This window comes from Lupinus angustifolius, unplaced genomic scaffold (genome assembly GCF_001865875.1).
Source record: "Lupinus angustifolius cultivar Tanjil unplaced genomic scaffold, LupAngTanjil_v1.0 Scaffold_29_20, whole genome shotgun sequence".
In the NCBI taxonomy this organism is placed as follows: domain Eukaryota; kingdom Viridiplantae; phylum Streptophyta; class Magnoliopsida; order Fabales; family Fabaceae; genus Lupinus; species Lupinus angustifolius.
Window position 1 is genome coordinate 68,550 of NW_017720565.1, and position 19,259 is coordinate 87,808.

General features: G+C 31.5%; 1 protein-coding gene across 1 annotated transcript; it reads left to right on the plus strand.

Moving 5' to 3' along the window:
• The first annotated feature begins 11,605 nt into the window (after positions 1 to 11,605).
• On the plus strand, positions 11,606 to 17,486 carry LOC109338565 (homeobox-leucine zipper protein HDG11-like). The gene is made up of 10 exons (XM_019575836.1): positions 11,606 to 11,748; positions 12,051 to 12,168; positions 12,310 to 12,498; positions 12,652 to 13,125; positions 13,242 to 13,343; positions 13,446 to 13,655; positions 14,115 to 14,295; positions 14,378 to 14,646; positions 16,259 to 16,348; positions 16,630 to 17,486. The coding sequence occupies exons 1-10, from the start codon at positions 11,606 to 11,608 to the stop codon at positions 17,011 to 17,013; spliced, it is 2,160 nt and encodes a 719-aa protein (XP_019431381.1). The 3' UTR covers positions 17,014 to 17,486.
• Positions 17,487 to 19,259: the final 1,773 nt, after the last annotated feature.

Sequence of the window (19,259 nt, forward strand, 5' to 3'; positions counted from 1 at the left end):
AACAAAAATCGAGATAATTTGTTAAACAAACTAAAGATGTTTTCACATGATTCTTAATCTAATTGATTAAATTTATAGTGTATCAAACTTAAGTTTTAATAATTAATAATATTTGGATATTTGAAAAAATTAAAATGCCTCAAAGAAATGCAACAAACACCATGCTACATGAACAACGTACCCCATAATATTTACTTGAAAGGGGTTTGTCCTAAACTTGTTCTTCATTGTTCTAGAATCATCTTTTTAAAAATATCAATTTCTTTATATCATAAGATTATTAATCGTTATTTCAAAGATTGATCCAAATATAAAAGCATTGATAATCTATGAAGGGACGAAATTCTAGATAATTTGGAAAACTAATTAGAGATGCTTACACATGCTTCTTTATATAATTGATTAAATTTATAGTGCATCAAACTTAAATTTTATATGAATAAATTTTAATAATTAATAATATTTGGATATATGACAAAGTTAAAATTCCTAAAACAAATGCAATAAACATCAGACTACATGTACAACGTACCCCATAATATATACTTGAAAGGGGTTTGTCCTAAACTCATTCTTGATTGTTCTAGAATCTTCATCTTCAAATTCTCAATTTCTTTATATCATAAGATTATCAATCTTTATTTGAGAAATAGATTCAAATACAAAAGCATTGATAATCTACAAAGGGAACAAAATTCGAGATAATTTGCTAAACAAACTCGAGATGTTTTCAAATGATTCTTAATATAATTTATTAAATTTATAGTGCGTCAAACTTAAAATTTAATAATCAATAATATTTGGATATATGACAAAATTAAAATGCATTAAAGAAATGCAACAATCACCAGGCTACCTGTATACCGTACCCCACAATATTTACTTGAAAGGGGTTTGTCCACAACTAACACAAACACCATGTTTGTTGTCTATAGTGTTACATTGATCTTATCTTTCAACATATATATGATTTTTGAGTTTGGGTGTCCAAGTCGTTTATGCTAGATAGTTTAAGGAGAACCTCCTCTTATTGCACTCAAAGCCTCATGATAGCTTCTTCCTAGAGTGTACAGTTATCCTTTTTTATGATCGCTTGCAATCATCCTATGGTTTTGGTCCTTAATAATGAAGCCGAAAGAAGTGAATTCAAAACTGCAATGATTATGATAAGCAAATTTTTCAATAGATAACAAATTGTTCTTTAAGTCAGGAACCACAAGCACATCTTTCAATTTTACATTCTCATTAGGTTAGGTAATATCCATATCATCAGTATATGTTATTGGTATACGATTTCCATCACCCACATAGATCATATGATTTTCATGATAAAGCTTAACATAAAATAAATTACCTACAATATTGACCATATGGGATGTGGCTCCAAAATCCACAATGAAGGAGTGATATGTTGTGTCATTTAAGGCAAGAGCTGCAAGGGCCTGTTGAAAACCTTGTGTCTGGTAAGAATAATCATACATGTACTAATAAGAAGCATCATCATGATTTGGCCTCTTATAAATTTGATAAGTAACTTTTCCTTTAGTGGTTTGAGAAATTGGGTGCAATTTTTCTCCTTTTGGGATGTGATACTATCTCATTTGAGTTGCACTATTTTGGTGACCACTTTGACTATTATATCAACCTGCAGGTGTGAAGCGCCTTCCTTGGGAGTTAAATTGTCTGCTGCCACATCCATTTCGTCCTCAACCACGTCCTCGTTGGCCATAGAAATCTTGTGCATAGTCTATGAAGTTCTTCTCCTCTTCCTTCGGGCATTTTGTATTTGCTAGAGTCCTTGGAGGGTTAACAAAAATTGACTAAAGGAAGGGTAAGGTGGTTTCATAAGCATGGAAACACTTTCATACCTTTGTCCAAGGCCATAAGTGAATTGGAACACTTTATCTTGATCAGAAATATGTTCTTTTATTACAGTTAGATTATCACAGATTGATTTACATTCTCTTTGATATTCTCCAAGGGATCGTGACCCTTTTTTATTGTCATCAGCATGTTTTTCAAGATCCTTGCCTTTTCTGCTGTAGCGAGTAGTAATTGTTCTTCAATGGAGGTCCAAATATCATATGCAGTATCTCCACTAATCACAGTTAGGACTTCTTTTGTCATGGTTCTAAGGAGCCACGAACACAGGAGACCATCATTGGTGATCTAATAATGGTAGTTAGGATTTGGACTGCTCTCTCCCAAATGATCCTTAACTTTTTCTCATGGTTTTTCTTCACTAGAGAGGTGATGAAAAATGCCAACACTTCGATCTAAGGGTGTGATTTGATTGCGCCACAATAGGAGGTTGTGTGTGCTCAGTTTCATAGAGATAAAACTTGAACATTGGTGAAATTGTTGAATGCTTAAGTTTGGTTCAGTTTTTGGGATAGGTAAATTGGTATTGCTTGATGATGATATGGTGGTTTGGCTTGCTGATTTGTATGGCTATGATACCATAAAGAGAAAGTGGAAGCATTATTCTTTTCATTACTCAATCATGTATATATATATATATAAGCTTGAAACTTTATTAATGTTTTTTACTTTCTTTAAAAAATAAACGTACTTTTTTTTCCTGATTTGTTGGGAAGTGCTTCTAAATGCTTGAGCACATTGATCTTTACACCTTTTTTTTTAAATATATGAAAGTGACTGATCTCAAGACCTTAATGAAAGTGACTGATATCTAGACCTTCTTACAAGTTTTTTCATAAAAGGTTTCAATATATTGTCATAAGAATATTCTTAATACTATATAAGAGTATAGTATAAGAAATATATATATATATATATATATATATATAAAATTGTTGTAACTTATTATGAGGAAAGAATTAAAGTATATTCTGGTATTGATGATCCTCGTTTGATGCCATACTTTAAGGGATTTGTTTCCTTGATAATTGTTGCACTTCCTGGATTAGAGTTATGATTACAATCATTAAAGGGATTCTGATTTTGTTCTTTATCAATAGCTACTTCAAAGGAAAAGATGTCAGCAGAAAACCAATTCTTATAATCATGATGGAGTTTTTTAGCGACATAAGTTGTGTCCTAATAAATAGTACCAAATATGGTATTATTACACTACCACCAAGCCCACTAAAAACCTACCAATTTTTTTTTCATTGGAGGATTTGATATTATCCACCAGCCAATACATGAAGGGCTGACTGACCCAGAAGCCTTGCTCATTGAAACCCAAATGACACCATAAAATAGCATGGTTACAATAGTCCCTAAAGGTGTGTAAGAGCTCCTCACTAACAATATTACAACACGAGTAGATAGGTGACATTGTCATATGTCTTCTGAAACGAAGAGAGTTTACTGGCAAGGAATCATGAGCAAAGAGTCAGCAAAGAAATTTGACTTTTTCTATAACATGCAATCTCCACAACCAACATGAGAGATTATGTGAAGACACAATATGATCATTGCTCATAATCCACCAATAACCAAAGTTAACTAAGTAACACCTTGTTCCACTATCCTCTCAAATCCAAGAGTCAATATTGTTCGAAGAAGACGAAACTGGAATTGGTTGAATAGTGTCTTTGACATGATTAGGAAGTATAGTATAAATAAAACTAAAGTCTAGGAACAATCCTTCCAAAAATCCTGCAGTTACAATTGGGTCTTGGAAATATTAAAATGATCCACCAAATTGCAAAGCTTACCAATTCCAGACCAATTATCGTATCAGGAAGATTGGTTACCATTGCCCAACTGCAAGCTGAAATCATTTCTCAGTTCCATTGTAGCTTTCATGATACTATTCCAAATAGGAGAAGCGAAAGGCCTAATGGGTGTATACACCATATAACAATTGCCAAGATACTTCTCCATAAAAACCTTGCACCAATGTTTATTGCTTTCTTGAATCATATATCAACTCAGTTTTTCAAGAACAAGGATATTCACCAAACATGAGTCACGGATCATAATACCACCATCTTTTTTATGTTTAGTCACACCCCCCCCCCCATTTAATCAGGTTCAGATTCTGCTTATTTGCATTACCACCACATTGGAAGTTTCTTGACATCGTGTCAATATTCTTATAAATGCTCTCAGGGAGCCACATATTGTGTATAATATAGGTTCGTAAAGAAATAATAATAGATTTATCAAAATGGAGGATTTCCTTCCTTTCCCCTTCCCTTCCTCCCCCTTCTGAACCCTTTGATCCCTCTCCTTACCTTTCCCTCCTAACTCCCAAACAAAGCCTTAGGAAAAGGATAGTCATTTAGCCACTAAAGAACCGCCATAAGGAAATACCTAACATTTGAACTTGGACCTCAAATCTCTGTAGTCATTAGTTTTGATAGTACATGACCACTTGGACTATTCCCTGCAGAGATTTGTGTGGAATAAGTAGAATGTTAAGAGTCTCATTTTCAATAAATAGTAAATTAAATATGGTACTTAAGTCATGAGGCTCTCCCACCTAATAGATTAGTCTTTTAAGTTGGATTCTCCTCATGTGTTTAAGTCCTAACAATTGGTGTTTTTATTCCATCTCTCATGCTTCCTCGCCAATTGTTAGGATTTAAACACATAACAAGAGTCAAACTCAAAAAACTAATTTATTACATTGGAGAGCCTCATGACTTAATACTAGGGGTGTTCGCGGTCCATTTGGATCGATTTTTAAGAAAAAAAATCATTCGATCCAAACGCGTAATTAGTATGCGGTCCGGTCCGATCTGGTCCATTTATATTAAGATGTCCGATCCAATCCGGTCCAAATATTATATGCGGTTTCGGTCCGGTTTGGATCGGTCTATTTTTTAGATATAAACATATAAATTCCTTCAATTTTAGCCTACAACACCAACAAGGTAGTAACCAGAACAATGAAGAAAAGTTTGATTCTTTTAATAGCAAGATTAGAAACATCAATATTCATATTGTTACGACAGTTTATATGCGTTTTTGTTGTGTTTAGCTTACTGCTTAATGCTTATGTGATATATTTTAGTTAACTTAATAATATCGGTCCGGTCTGGATCGGTCTGGATCCCAGACATGAAACCGAAGACCGGACCGGACCGATCGGTCCTTAAAAAATAAATCCAATACGATCCAAATACATTCGGTTTTTGCGGTTTCGGTCTACTTTGGATCGGTTTGCGGTTTTTGTTTTGGATCGGTCTGGATTTGAACACCCCTACTTAATACCACATTAAATTTATTATTTTATTCTATGTGAGACTCCTATAGAACTAAAAGTGTCCGAATGAAGCAATAATTTTTCCTTACGTAGTGAATGTCTTCATTTATCATTTTTCTTTTCTAAGTGGCAAGCTCATAACCTTACAAGGAAAATTATCGAAAATAGGGAAATGTAATAAAAAAGGTAGGAGTACATTTGTGGGTGTTTAACTAGCATATTCTTAATTTAAGTGTCATTACCTTAATTAATTGAGGAGACTTTAAAGATCAACCATGACTATTTTTTATTATTTTGGTGAACTCTTCTTTGACTATTTTAATTGTGTGGAAATGTGTTGTTGAATTTGCAATTTATAAATTGTTATTACCTTTTATGGAAACAAATTGTTATTACCTATAATTTGAAATATTCAGTTTTTTAAAACCCTTGAACTTTAAGTTTAATACATTCTCAATGTCATTCAATGATATACTGGCACATTGTTAAACTATTTAAGCTTTATAAATAGTGATTGCTATAATCAAACTTTTGTATAATTTAAGAATACATTTGTATAATTTAAGAAATTTGTTGTATGAAAGTATCTTTTTATGATTTTGAATAAAGTTGTATTCATATTCTAGTGTAATTATCTTTTGACAAAATGATTTACTGTTTTTTTTTTGTGCTTTATTACGGCTCATAACTTAATAAAAAATTTATACTTAGTAACTTCTCTTAATTTTTGAAATTATTATTATTTTAGTTAATTATTACATACTTAATTTCCTTAAAATATCATTAAGATCTCTCATTTAGTACATACAAGTAATCCCTTCTGCAATTAGTACATTTCCATATATGACTAATCATACTCATTTCAAGTTCATAAATAATTGAAGATAACGTGAAGACTTTTTTTTATTTACAGTTGATTAAAGCTTGACTTAAATAAATTGAATAGATAATCAATTTAAAATTTGTGTTCGGAATGACAGATTGGCAGAGTCCAAAGCTTGCTTCCACACTTTCTTCCTTTGGCTCTAATCCCAATTGAATTAATGTGACATCCCAAAATAATGGGATATCAAATAAATGAATTAAGCAAATAATCACACGAATTTAACATATATCTTCTACATATATAGAATGTGTAAAAGTTGTATACATAATCAGTTTATCATTTATCTTTTATTTTCAATTATTATTGAGTTTTCAAAAATAGTAATATTAATGAATAGTAAATAATGTACTGACTGTATAAATCTTATATCATTAATACATAAATATTACACTCAAATTTTAATACATTATATTTATCCAGCTTCAACTTAAAAATCCATCATATTGCCATCCTTGTGATCTACATGATTAGAAATAGTTTTAATTAAAAGGGAAATATATGTAGTGATAATATAAGAATTTTCGATATTATTATATTAGGACAACAGATGGTTTATATAACAAATAGATATAATTCTTAAAAGTGTAATATTTATAGACTGCTAGTGTATAGTTTTATACACATACAATATATTATTTACTAGTCAATAATAATTAAATATGAATGGTGAATAATATATAATGACAATATATAAAATCTATAATTTTTGTACATACATTTTTTTCTATATTTCTTAACCTTGGTTATTGAATGTCTCATTATGGTGGTAAACCAACTTTCCTCTCCAAAATGAATATGCTCTTATGGTTATGGTTTCCAATATATTTATAGTTAGTTGGAGAGTTAGATTTTGGATGAAAATGAAGGGAAAGAGAAAACTTAGGAATCATAATATACATTTGTGAGATGACTCTCCAGTATTCTTTTTCCTTTCTTTTTCCTTCAAAATCTAACTCTCGAACAAACCATTAAGGGCTAATCTCCAAAATTAATAAACACTTTATAAAAGTAAGTAACACATTAAGAGTGTATCATTACCAAATTTAAATTTCAATAAACTTAATTGACTCACTCCACGTTTCCCCATTGTGCCATGTTTATCACCATATACAATTAGCCACATGTCCATGTGTGTTTAGCCCTTTTTTCTAATTTGCCCGTATATGCATATGCATTTATTTAGAATAAAAAGAAAGCTTTTATGGAAAGCTAATAAATATACCATATTTTAATATAATAAATATAACTCTAAATAGATTTTATTTTTATTCCTACTAAATCATGATAAGTACGTACTAAAAGTTAAGTAAACTCTATTAGGAATATCATTTTATTTATACTTAACATAAATAGTTATGATAAAATATTTTAAAATAATAATTTTGATCGAATAATATTTATTGATATGAACTAATCTTTTTTGGGGTGTATGATTGTCTCTCCCAACAAATGTTTCTAACAAGAATCGAATCATTGACATTTTGGTCATCCAAGAGATTTAATGAGGTCTTATACCACTAGATCAACGCATTGTCGGTGGATGTTTTATGTTTGACTATAATTATAAAAATTCGCCTAATGCACTCATTGTAAAGAAAAAGAGTGTAATATATATGCATTGATAATATAAAGATTTATACTTAGTCAGAACATCATTTATCATTCATTTGTATTATTTTTATTCATTGGTCAATCATAATTATAATTAAATGGTGGATAATGCAATGATAGTGTAAAAAAATTCTTATACTCACAATGTATATATCTTTTTTTCCAAAAGAAAAATATTTTATGTCTATCTATCTTTACAAAAAATGATTACAATTTATAGACTATTTTAAAAGCCCTATTATTACCTATTTAATATGATGGGCAATAAGGGAAAAGAATAATCATGACTACTATTGAAAAATAAAAAATGGTAAACTGTAAAAAAAAACATAAATTATGTGTAATATTTATATATTGTGAGTGTAAAGATTTATATATAGTCACTATATTATTTACAATTTATTTGAAATATTTTTTTGAAGAGTCAATACTTATTAAATATGAATAGTGAATGAGACACGGTATAATTTATACACTATAAGTATAAGTATTCATATTAACTACATTTTTCTTAATATCTAAGTTATAACTTTAAGTTACATTTATTTAGGAACAGAGATAATATAACCTACAATATACTAGTATTTTGTAAAGAACAAATTTAAATCATTGTTATTATTATTTTTCAAGATCATCATAATATATTGAAAAAAGTCTTAATGATTTTACAATTTTCAAGACAGTAATTTATAACTCCTTCATTTAATATTTTCTCTTACCAAGGATGTCAAAGTGATAAGATAGCAAAACTTTCATAAAAGCATGAATTTCAATTACTCCGTCCAATCCTTAATAAACTATTTCTAATCAAATTTCACACGTATTTCATTTTCTTGATTTTTGAAAAATATGATAAGATTATATTTTATTAATTCCAACCTCGTTAGAAAATTCACAATTCAATATTTCTGATTTGTTTGTATTACTAATGGTTTTCTCATGAACTAATTTATTTAGGGTGTGCATGATTGTCATATCAACAAATACTGCTATTAAGAATTGAATTCTTATCATTTTAGTCATCTTGTAAATCTAATGAGACTTACACCATTAGACAAATATATTGTTGGTATATTTGTTTTTAATAAAAAATAATCAATATTACATTAAAATATAATATGTGTTATAAAATTAGAAAAGTAGGATCAATTATATTAGTTTTTATATTGTTAATATATTACTTGTCATTCATATTTAATTGGATATATGACTGTCGAATAAATAATATATGATATGTGATTTTGTATAAATATTATCACTCCTTGATAAAGATTATACTCTTTTAAAAAAAACAATAGCTTCACTAATAGTGACAAAAGTTTCTTCAAATTCCGCTGGTCTAACCCACAAACGTTAGAAATCCAATAATCTTATTGGGATCCTTAACTCTACCAATCCCAATGGGACCAAAGTTTGACTTTCGAGCAAACCTCGTAATTGTCCATGTGTGAACGAGGAATGGAAAACAAGGAGAGAGAAACTCATAGGTAATAGGAACTTAAACGATGATAAACAAAGAAAAAGAGTATAATAGTTAAAGTCTACACATCTATATACAATCAATATATTTTTACTATTTATTCATATTTTCTTTGAATAATTAATGATGACAAAAAATGAATGACACCTACATCTTTTTCTTGAAGAAAAAAGTATAAGTTATAAAATATTTGGAAACAAAAAAAAAGGTAAAGGCTGTTTATGTCATTTCAGCCACATAGTGGTGGTTCTCCGCCGTATCGGTGTAGAAAAATAACCGGCAAGCTCATTTAAAGCTGAATTGGGAGGCCACACTCTCCTCTCACGCTGGTGGTGACAAATACTACTATCAGTTTTAGAGAGAGAAATTAATTAAGAGTAGATAGCATTGCAATTAAGTCTCTTCCTTTCTTTTTCCTCGTTCTCTCTCAATGCCAATGCTTTTAAAGCCCCTCCATCCGTTACACTTTCTTCTCTCGTAAAATGTAACACCAATGCATTTATTGACCAATATTAATTACATATGTATAAATATATATATATTATAAGAGTCTAAAGTTACACCAATATCATTCATCAATCTTATTTTTTTATAGAGTTGAGAGTTAATAATGAAGAGAATAAATTGTGTGTACATTGACAATATAAGAAATTTATATATTGTTGTCTATCATCCATTATTGATTTTCAGTAATTATTGTTTCTTCAAAAAAATAATATAAATGAATGATAATGTATTAATTATGTATAAACCTTTATATTAATAATGTATATATATTACACTCAATAATAATTAAAATATTAATGATGATAAATTATATGTTTATATTATAAAAAACTGTTATAATGTATATACATATTATTTATCTATTTAATGTAGTGCTATGAAAACTCTATCGATTCAACACTAAGAGTTTTTTATATACATTATCTTTGTGTATATTTATAAGGCATTGTTGGGCAAAGTAAGTTTATAGGTTTTTAGGTAACTTGTGTTTTTTAACTCAATCAAAAAGTTATTAGAGTAGTTGGATTAACAAAAATTAAAAGTCGCTTGTAACTTTTAAAAAATGACATTGTAGAGTTTGAAATCTACTTTTCAAAAAGTTAATTCAAGTAGTATTTAGAAAGTGAAAGGAATTTCAAAAATTCACTTACAGGTTTTGTCTTTTAATATATATTTAAGAAGCATAATAGATGCCCTCAATCTAAAATTAAATTAGATGTCCTTCCAATATTTTCCTAATGAATTTTTGTGTGATGAATATATTACTCTTACATTTAATTGTTAAATGAATGAATAAAATATTTTTATATCATATATTCTAACAATATATAGTATCATTAATTGAAACTTAATTGCAATTTGGAAAAAAATATTAAAAACTAAAAATATATGTTAAAAAAAAATAAATGTATAAATATTACATATCCAATTATAATTATTTTTCAAATTTTAACTAGTTATAAAACATGTTTTATTGAACTAACTCTTTAATAACTTACATGAGTAGCTATAAGCTTCTAGCTACATACACAACTTTTGGAATATAAGCTTGTAGCTATAAGTTACAAATTCACAACTACAAACTAGTTTTCTAAAACATAACTACCACAAGTTAAACATTTTTATAATAAAAAATGAAGTAAATATAAATATTTACCACATTATTTATTATTTTTTCAACATTAATATTCATATATGTTTCACTTGACCGTAATACCATATCAATACCCTGGCATGTTTGAATACCACTATAATATTAGTAATAATACTATCTAATGTTTAGAAGTGTGTTTATTGGGTGATTGAAGAATTCATAGCAAAATGGGAGGAAAATGTGAAGATGGTGAGTGGCTGTTTTTTTCTCTTGTATCATCAAGCCCACAACAACATTTGCAATATCTCCAAAATCATGCCATTATCTTTGTTGTCACAGCCGTTTTAGAATTTGAATAATTTATTACCATTAAAAACATATTTTTATCATTTTGTAATAATATTTGAATATAATATCTATACATCGTTAGTATATAAATTTATACACAATAATATATCATCTACCGTCCATTTTTATTACATTTTTATAACAATTAATAATGATAAAAAAATAAATAACATATAATACTTAAATTCATAAATTTGTAAACTCTTAATATTTTTATTTTTATTATTGAATGTAGTGATATGAATGAATGAGAGTGAGTATATTTGGTTTCATAAGCAACACAGCATGCTTTAATATACCATAGCCATGGTTAAGCTATAGCCAAACCCACCCACCAAACTCTCATTCATTTCACCACCGTCAAACTTCTCTTCTTTTTCCATATATCCCTATCACCCCAACAAAACACTCTTGCTTTTCTTCTTCTTCTTCTTCTTCTACTACTACTTTTTTAGTGGTTGTGGTGATTCAAAGAGAGAGAGAGAGAGAATAAGTGCAATGGAATACGGTGTTGGAGACGGTGGTGGGTCCTCCGGGAACCACCACCACCATCACCATGATGGTGGTTCTTCTGATTCTCAGAGGAGGAAGAAGAAGCGTTACCACCGTCACACTGCTAACCAGATTCAAAGGCTGGAATCGTAAGACCATTTTCTATTTTATGCGTCATACTTTCATTTCATGTAATGGTTTTGCGTTTTTTTCTTCTTTTTATCTACACTATCATCTTTGTTTTTACACCCTCTTCTTCAAATTTGATCATATTCATCGTTAAGAGTGAACCATGTTAACTAAGTTGATCAGAGTTCTCCATTATTGGTAAGAACTCTTTAACATGTGCGACCCTTGGATAAGACAAAAACCCTTGACCATAAACTTTTTCTATAATAAAACACTGATGTTTTTCTTCAAATGTATGTGTTTGTTTTGCTGTTTTTTTCAGCATGTTCAAGGAGTGTCCACACCCTGATGAAAAACAAAGGATGCAACTAAGCAGGGAGTTAGGTTTGGCCCCAAGGCAAATTAAATTTTGGTTCCAGAACAGAAGGACTCAGATAAAGGTACTTTTGTTTTCCTCTAATGTGTATTTTATTTTGTGGGGGTCTAAGAAGTATAGTGTATAGTTTGTTCATTTTTATATATTCATAAGACTATATGGTACACTAGTCTAACTAGTTCTTTCTTTTGGTCAAAAAATTCAGGCTCAGCATGAAAGAGCTGATAATTGCACCCTCAGAGCAGAGAATGATAGGATACGTTGTGAGAACATTGCATATAAGGAAGCCTTAAAAAACATGTTTTGTCCCTCTTGTGGTGGCCCTCCACTTCATGAAGATCCTTATGTTGATGAACAAAAGTTGAGAATGGATAATGCACAACTCAAAGAAGAGGTAATAATTTAATTAAATTAAGCCTTTCAATCAATTAATAGCAAGTAATGCAGATTGCATAACCTTAATTAATTTATGTTCATTAATTTTTTGGTGGGGTTTATTAAAGTTAATTCTTTTATGGTTCATTGAAATGGTGTTGTTAATTTTCAGCTTGAAAGAGTATCAAGCATTGCAGCTAAATACATTGGAAGACCAATTTCTCAGCTTCCATCAATTCAGCCTATTCATATGTCCTCTTTGGATTTATCAATGGGGAGTTTTGTGACACAAGGGTTAAGTGTTGGACCTTCCCTTGATCTTGATCTTCTACCAGGGAATGGTACTTCATCATCAATGCAAAATGTGCCTTATCAACCTACTCTCTCAGACATGGATAACTCACTTATGTCAGATATAGCTTCAAATGCTATGGAAGAGTTGATAAGGCTTTTGCAAACAAATGAGCCACTGTGGATGAAGTCAAGTACTGATGGGAGAGATGTCCTTAATATTGATACCTATGAAAGAATGTTCCCTAAGCCAAATAGTCACTCGAAGAATCCGAACGTTCGGATTGAAGCTTCTAGAGATTCAGGAGTTGTGATTATGAATGGGTTAACTTTGGTTGACATGTTCATGGATCCTGTAAGAATTCAAGTTCTTATTCTTGCTTATTTTTTTTTCAAGTTACTCGTTTCTGATTAGTTGAAACCTTTAATTAACCTTTCTGAATTGTTCAAATATCATGATTGATTTTGCAGAACAAGTGGATGGAGCTATTTCCCACTATTGTCACAATGGCAAGAACTTTTGAAGTTCTATCTTCTGGCATTATAGGTGGTCATAGTGGTACTTTGCAATTGGTATGTTCGAAACCTATCTAACTTAAATTTTCGTTTTAAGTTCCATGCCAATTTCTCTTGCAATTGAATTTGTTCTAAATGCAATATATATCTTTTATTCAGATGTATGAAGAGATGCAAGTGCTTTCTCCACTTGTTTCGACTAGAGAGTTCTACTTCCTGCGATACTGTCAGCAAATCGAGCAAGGCTTGTGGGCAATAGTTGACGTTTCTTATGATTTTCCTCAAGATAACCAGTTTGTTCCTCAATTTCGATCTCATCGTCTTCCTTCCGGTTGCTTCATACAGGACATGCCTAATGGTTATTCCCAGGTAACAACACTAAGGCATTGTTTGGAGTAAGGTTTTGGAGGGGAAGGGAAGATATGACTTTAGAAAGCCTTCCCCTTGTTTGGGAGTTGGATCAAAGAGAATAGAAGGTTTTGGAGGGTCCATGTGTCTATTGTTAAAGTTCCTCCAATTTGAGATTTTTTGAAGATAAAATGTCAAAATAGCTAAATATATTTAATAATAATATATAATTATATATTATTGTCCATTTCGCATCCTTAATTACATTTTTAAGGAAAATAAAAAAATCCTCCTTCGTCTAAATTTTATACTCCCGGATTTCCTTCCTTTTCCCTTCCCTTCCCCCTTCCTAACCCTTTAATCCCCCTCCTTCCCTTTCCCTCCTAACTTCCAAACAAAGTCTAAAAAAACACTATTTATGTGGTTTGTTACTTTGGTATGTATGCACTGTTAGTAACATTTCTAAATTCTACAATGCAGGTAACTTGGGTTGAGCATGTAGAGGTTGAAGATAAAACTCCGGTTCATCGGCTTTACAGGAATCTTCTCTATAGTGGATTGGCATTTGGAGCACATAGATGGCTTAGTAATCTTCAGAGGATGTGTGAAAGAATTGCTTGTCTAATGGTATCAGGAAATTCTACAAGGGATCTCGGATCGGGTATTTATATCTTTATTTTGCACAATACCTATCATGATTAACTTTTCTTTACCATGATATGAGCAAGTTATTTGGATTTCAGTGATTCCATCAGCTGAGGGAAAAAGGAGCATGATGAAACTTGCACAAAGGATGATCACCAATTTCAGTGCAAGCATTAGCACATCTTGTAGCAACCGATGGACCACACTCTCCGGGTTGAATGAGATTGGAGTCAGAGTCATAGTCCATAATAGCTCACACCCTGGCCAACCAAATGGTGTGGTGCTAAGTGCAGCCACTACCATTTGGCTCCCAATCCCTCCACAAATTGTGTTCAATTTCTTCAAGGATGAAAGAAAAAGACCACAGGTTTGTGACAACCACCTTAATATAATAATATATTACATGCAACATTAGAAATCTAAGGCTTCTAACATTTTTTTCTTTCTGAATTGTTCAAATATCATGATTGATTTTGCAGAACAAGTGGATGGAGCTATTTCCCACTATTGTCACAATGGCAAGAACTTTTGAAGTTCTATCTTCTGGCATTATAGGTGGTCATAGTGGTACTTTGCAATTGGTATGTTCGAAACCTATCTAACTTAAATTTTCGTTTTAAGTTCCATGCCAATTTCTCTTGCAATTGAATTTGTTCTAAATGCAATATATATCTTTTATTCAGATGTATGAAGAGATGCAAGTGCTTTCTCCACTTGTTTCGACTAGAGAGTTCTACTTCCTGCGATACTGTCAGCAAATCGAGCAAGGCTTGTGGGCAATAGTTGACGTTTCTTATGATTTTCCTCAAGATAACCAGTTTGTTCCTCAATTTCGATCTCATCGTCTTCCTTCCGGTTGCTTCATACAGGACATGCCTAATGGTTATTCCCAGGTAACAACACTAAGGCATTGTTTGGAGTAAGGTTTTGGAGGGGAAGGGAAGATATGACTTTAGAAAGCCTTCCCCTTGTTTGGGAGTTGGATCAAAGAGAATAGAAGGTTTTGGAGGGTCCATGTGTCTATTGTTAAAGTTCCTCCAATTTGAGATTTTTTGAAGATAAAATGTCAAAATAGCTAAATATATTTAATAATAATATATAATTATATATTATTGTCCATTTCGCATCCTTAATTACATTTTTAAGGAAAATAAAAAAATCCTCCTTCGTCTAAATTTTATACTCCCGGATTTCCTTCCTTTTCCCTTCCCTTCCCCCTTCCTAACCCTTTAATCCCCCTCCTTCCCTTTCCCTCCTAACTTCCAAACAAAGTCTAAAAAAACACTATTTATGTGGTTTGTTACTTTGGTATGTATGCACTGTTAGTAACATTTCTAAATTCTACAATGCAGGTAACTTGGGTTGAGCATGTAGAGGTTGAAGATAAAACTCCGGTTCATCGGCTTTACAGGAATCTTCTCTATAGTGGATTGGCATTTGGAGCACATAGATGGCTTAGTAATCTTCAGAGGATGTGTGAAAGAATTGCTTGTCTAATGGTATCAGGAAATTCTACAAGGGATCTCGGATCGGGTATTTATATCTTTATTTTGCACAATACCTATCATGATTAACTTTTCTTTACCATGATATGAGCAAGTTATTTGGATTTCAGTGATTCCATCAGCTGAGGGAAAAAGGAGCATGATGAAACTTGCACAAAGGATGATCACCAATTTCAGTGCAAGCATTAGCACATCTTGTAGCAACCGATGGACCACACTCTCCGGGTTGAATGAGATTGGAGTCAGAGTCATAGTCCATAATAGCTCACACCCTGGCCAACCAAATGGTGTGGTGCTAAGTGCAGCCACTACCATTTGGCTCCCAATCCCTCCACAAATTGTGTTCAATTTCTTCAAGGATGAAAGAAAAAGACCACAGGTTTGTGACAACCACCTTAATATAATAATATATTACATGCAACATTAGAAATCTAAGGCTTCTAACATTTTTTTTGGTCTTGTTTCACTTTTAAGTGGGATGTTCTTTCCAATGGTAATGCTGTGCAAGAGGTTGCCCATATAGCAAATGGTTCAAATCCTGGCAACTGCATATCTGTGCTTAGAGTAAGCCATTCTTCCTTCTTGGCCTAATTCAAGTTTTGTTTCGCCTTTTAATCGAGATAACATCGCTTGTACCACTATCTATGCCAACTCCCGTGTACTGGTCAAAAAAATACCGTTTAACATATAATCGGATGAAATAATCTAAAATCTTATTTTCCTCACCAATCAAAGCTGACACAAGACTCTACATAAATAGTGATTTTATTTCCATAGCAGCTAAAACTTAAAACTAATGTCTTTTCAATTTACAGTATCTACATTATTATCCATTTTTTGCTCAGGCTTTCAACACTAGTCAGAACAGCATGTTGATACTCCAAGAAAGCTGCATAGACTCTTCAGGGTCCCTTGTGGTTTATTGTCCAGTTGAACTATCAGCAATAAACATAGCAATGAGTGGTGAAGACCCTTCATACATACCCTTACTACCATCTGGATTCACCATTGCACCAGATGGCCAAACTGATCAAGGACATGGTGATGGAGCATCAACAAGCACAAACAAAAACTCTTCAGGAGGATCACTTGTAACAGTGGCATTTCAGATTCTAGTGAGTAGTTTACCATCTTCAAAGCTGAACAAGGAGTCAGTGAATACTATTAATAACTTGATTGGAACCACTGTTCAGCAAATAAAGGCTGCATTGAATTGTCATAGTTCTTGATGAACCTGCTTCTGATGCTTCAACTTTTTTCACTTTTTTCTTCTTTACTCTTCAACCATACTTATATATGCTTATCAGAAAATGGCTCAGACCTCAGAGACTCTTTGTGCTGTGGTAATCAATGTGCTGGAGAAGTGTTTTTGAGTTAGTTGGGACTTCAATGCACTCTCATCAAGTGCACAATGCTCATTATTTATTCCTGCTGGTAGAGCTGTTTTTTGCTTCAAAGGTTTCATTCAAGCTTCATTACATTTCACACCAACTACCATTGTTACATTTACTTTGGTTAAGACCATTTTTTTTTTTGCATTTTAATTTGCAACATTAGATTTGTAAGTTTGGAACAAGTGGGTCTTGGAAGAGGGAGTCAAGAACGCACCATATTGGTCTTTTTTTCATGTGAAAAATGTGTGTATGGTTCGGCATTGACTTCTTATTCATGAGACTTTGTATTCATATGATTTAAATGTTCACCTATTGTTGTATCTTATGTCTTATTTTATATTTGTCCTAGAAAATTAGCAAGAAAATGGATTTATTTATATAATAAGAGGTAGTGATCATGAAGTTACAAGTTCAAATCGTGGGAAAAAAATATCTCTTATAAGGCTATTTACCTTTAATTTCCTCGGATCTTAATAAATAAGAATATGGTATATTGGACCGCTCTTTTTTAAGGGTTGGTGTGATGCAGGCAGATTTTGACAGTTTGGATACCTTTTGTGACTTGACATCATTAATGGGCTCCATGCATTGTCAAGAGAGTCATGGAAATTCAATAAAAGTTGAAAATCTTTCTTCATTTGGGTTGACAAGTTGATGTACACTTTGGATAGGATAAACTACATATCTATTCATCTCCATCAAATGCATAATTTTTTACTGAAAAAAATGAGACTTTCATAGGATCTTTCCAACACTCATTTTTACACATACTTTATAATCGTTGATAAACTATATTTTGGTACTTTGAAATTAACAATAGATAAATAATCAATGATTATATAAAAAATAATGTTAGAAAAGAGTGTGATTACGAATACTATTTTTTACTGCTTCAAGTAACCAAATTCTCAATCATTATGTTGTTTAGTAGCTAGGTTTGGATTATAACTCGCAAATCATATATAAATAACAATTTTTTTTATACTTTTATTCAAATCTTGAATAATAACCATTGTTCAAATGCAATTCAACCATAGTTTTATTAATCGCATGTTATTTGTAAATGAAACTCTTAATTTGTACAATTCAAACAAGAATTTGGATTTATCCAAATAATCCAAACAAGTTGAAGAATTGATATATACATTAATTGTTGTGTTTTGGCTTTTGAAAATATTTTCTACTACAAAGTGTATTCTCTCACCATATAGGTAAGAAATTAATCTTTTTGAGAGTGTGTAGGTGTTCATACCAACAAGTGTGACTCACAAGAGTCGAACTCTTTAACTTGTGCTCATCCTAAGAATCTAGCAAAGTCTTACACTATTAAACCAACTCCATGGTAATATTTTCTTGTTTCATTTCCTACATAATTATAAGAGTTTAATATTTGTTGTTTGCATATCTCACAACAATTCTGAATGATATAAAACAGTCCAATTCTGTATTATTCAATTTCTTACTACACTGTAAGAATCGATCTCGAAATCACCCACAATATGGTTATCAATGTCAATTCTCGAAATTCCCACAATATAGTTACTCATGTCAATTCATTTGACACAATACTGACTAATAATGTCAATTCTCGAAATTTTCATAAGTTGGCTGCATGTGTCAATTCTCAAGTGTCATAGAAAGAAATGGATAGAAGGTTGTCGTAAATGCGTCGGCAGAAGATTATGAGGGAGAAAGAAGAAGTTGAATGAAATGCATTCAACTTGGGACAACAAATTATGAAGGGAGGATGCCTCTATTTATAGCATAAGGCCTCCAACCGAACTTCCATCCCATAGTGGAAAAATCCAAAAGGCTGCATGATCTGACGGTGGAAAAAAGTTACCACACGAATCTCTCGCCCTTTGACCGAGATCTTCTCTCCCACTATCTACTCCAATTGGTCAACACACGGTCCAAGCCCAAAAAAAATTATTTTAAAAAGAATGTTGGGTTGAATCGAGTCGGCTAGACAACAGAGGTAGTGGTGGTACGCGCGTGTATGTGAAAGGGTTTTGTTTGCGAGTCATCATTTACTCGCAAAACCCATTATACCCCTTGGGGCACACCCTTAGGTTGCAACT

Excerpts from the sequence above, each read along its gene's own strand:
- LOC109338565 (XM_019575836.1), top strand. The coding sequence starts at position 11,606 with ATGGAATACGGTGTTGGAGACGGTGGTGGGTCCTCCGGGAACCACCAC. Across the intron at positions 13,126-13,241 it reads TTGACATGTTCATGGATCCT|AACAAGTGGATGGAGCTATT; the intron begins GTAAGAATTCAA and ends TTGATTTTGCAG. Across the intron at positions 14,647-16,258 it reads ATGAAAGAAAAAGACCACAG|TGGGATGTTCTTTCCAATGG; the intron begins GTTTGTGACAAC and ends TTCACTTTTAAG.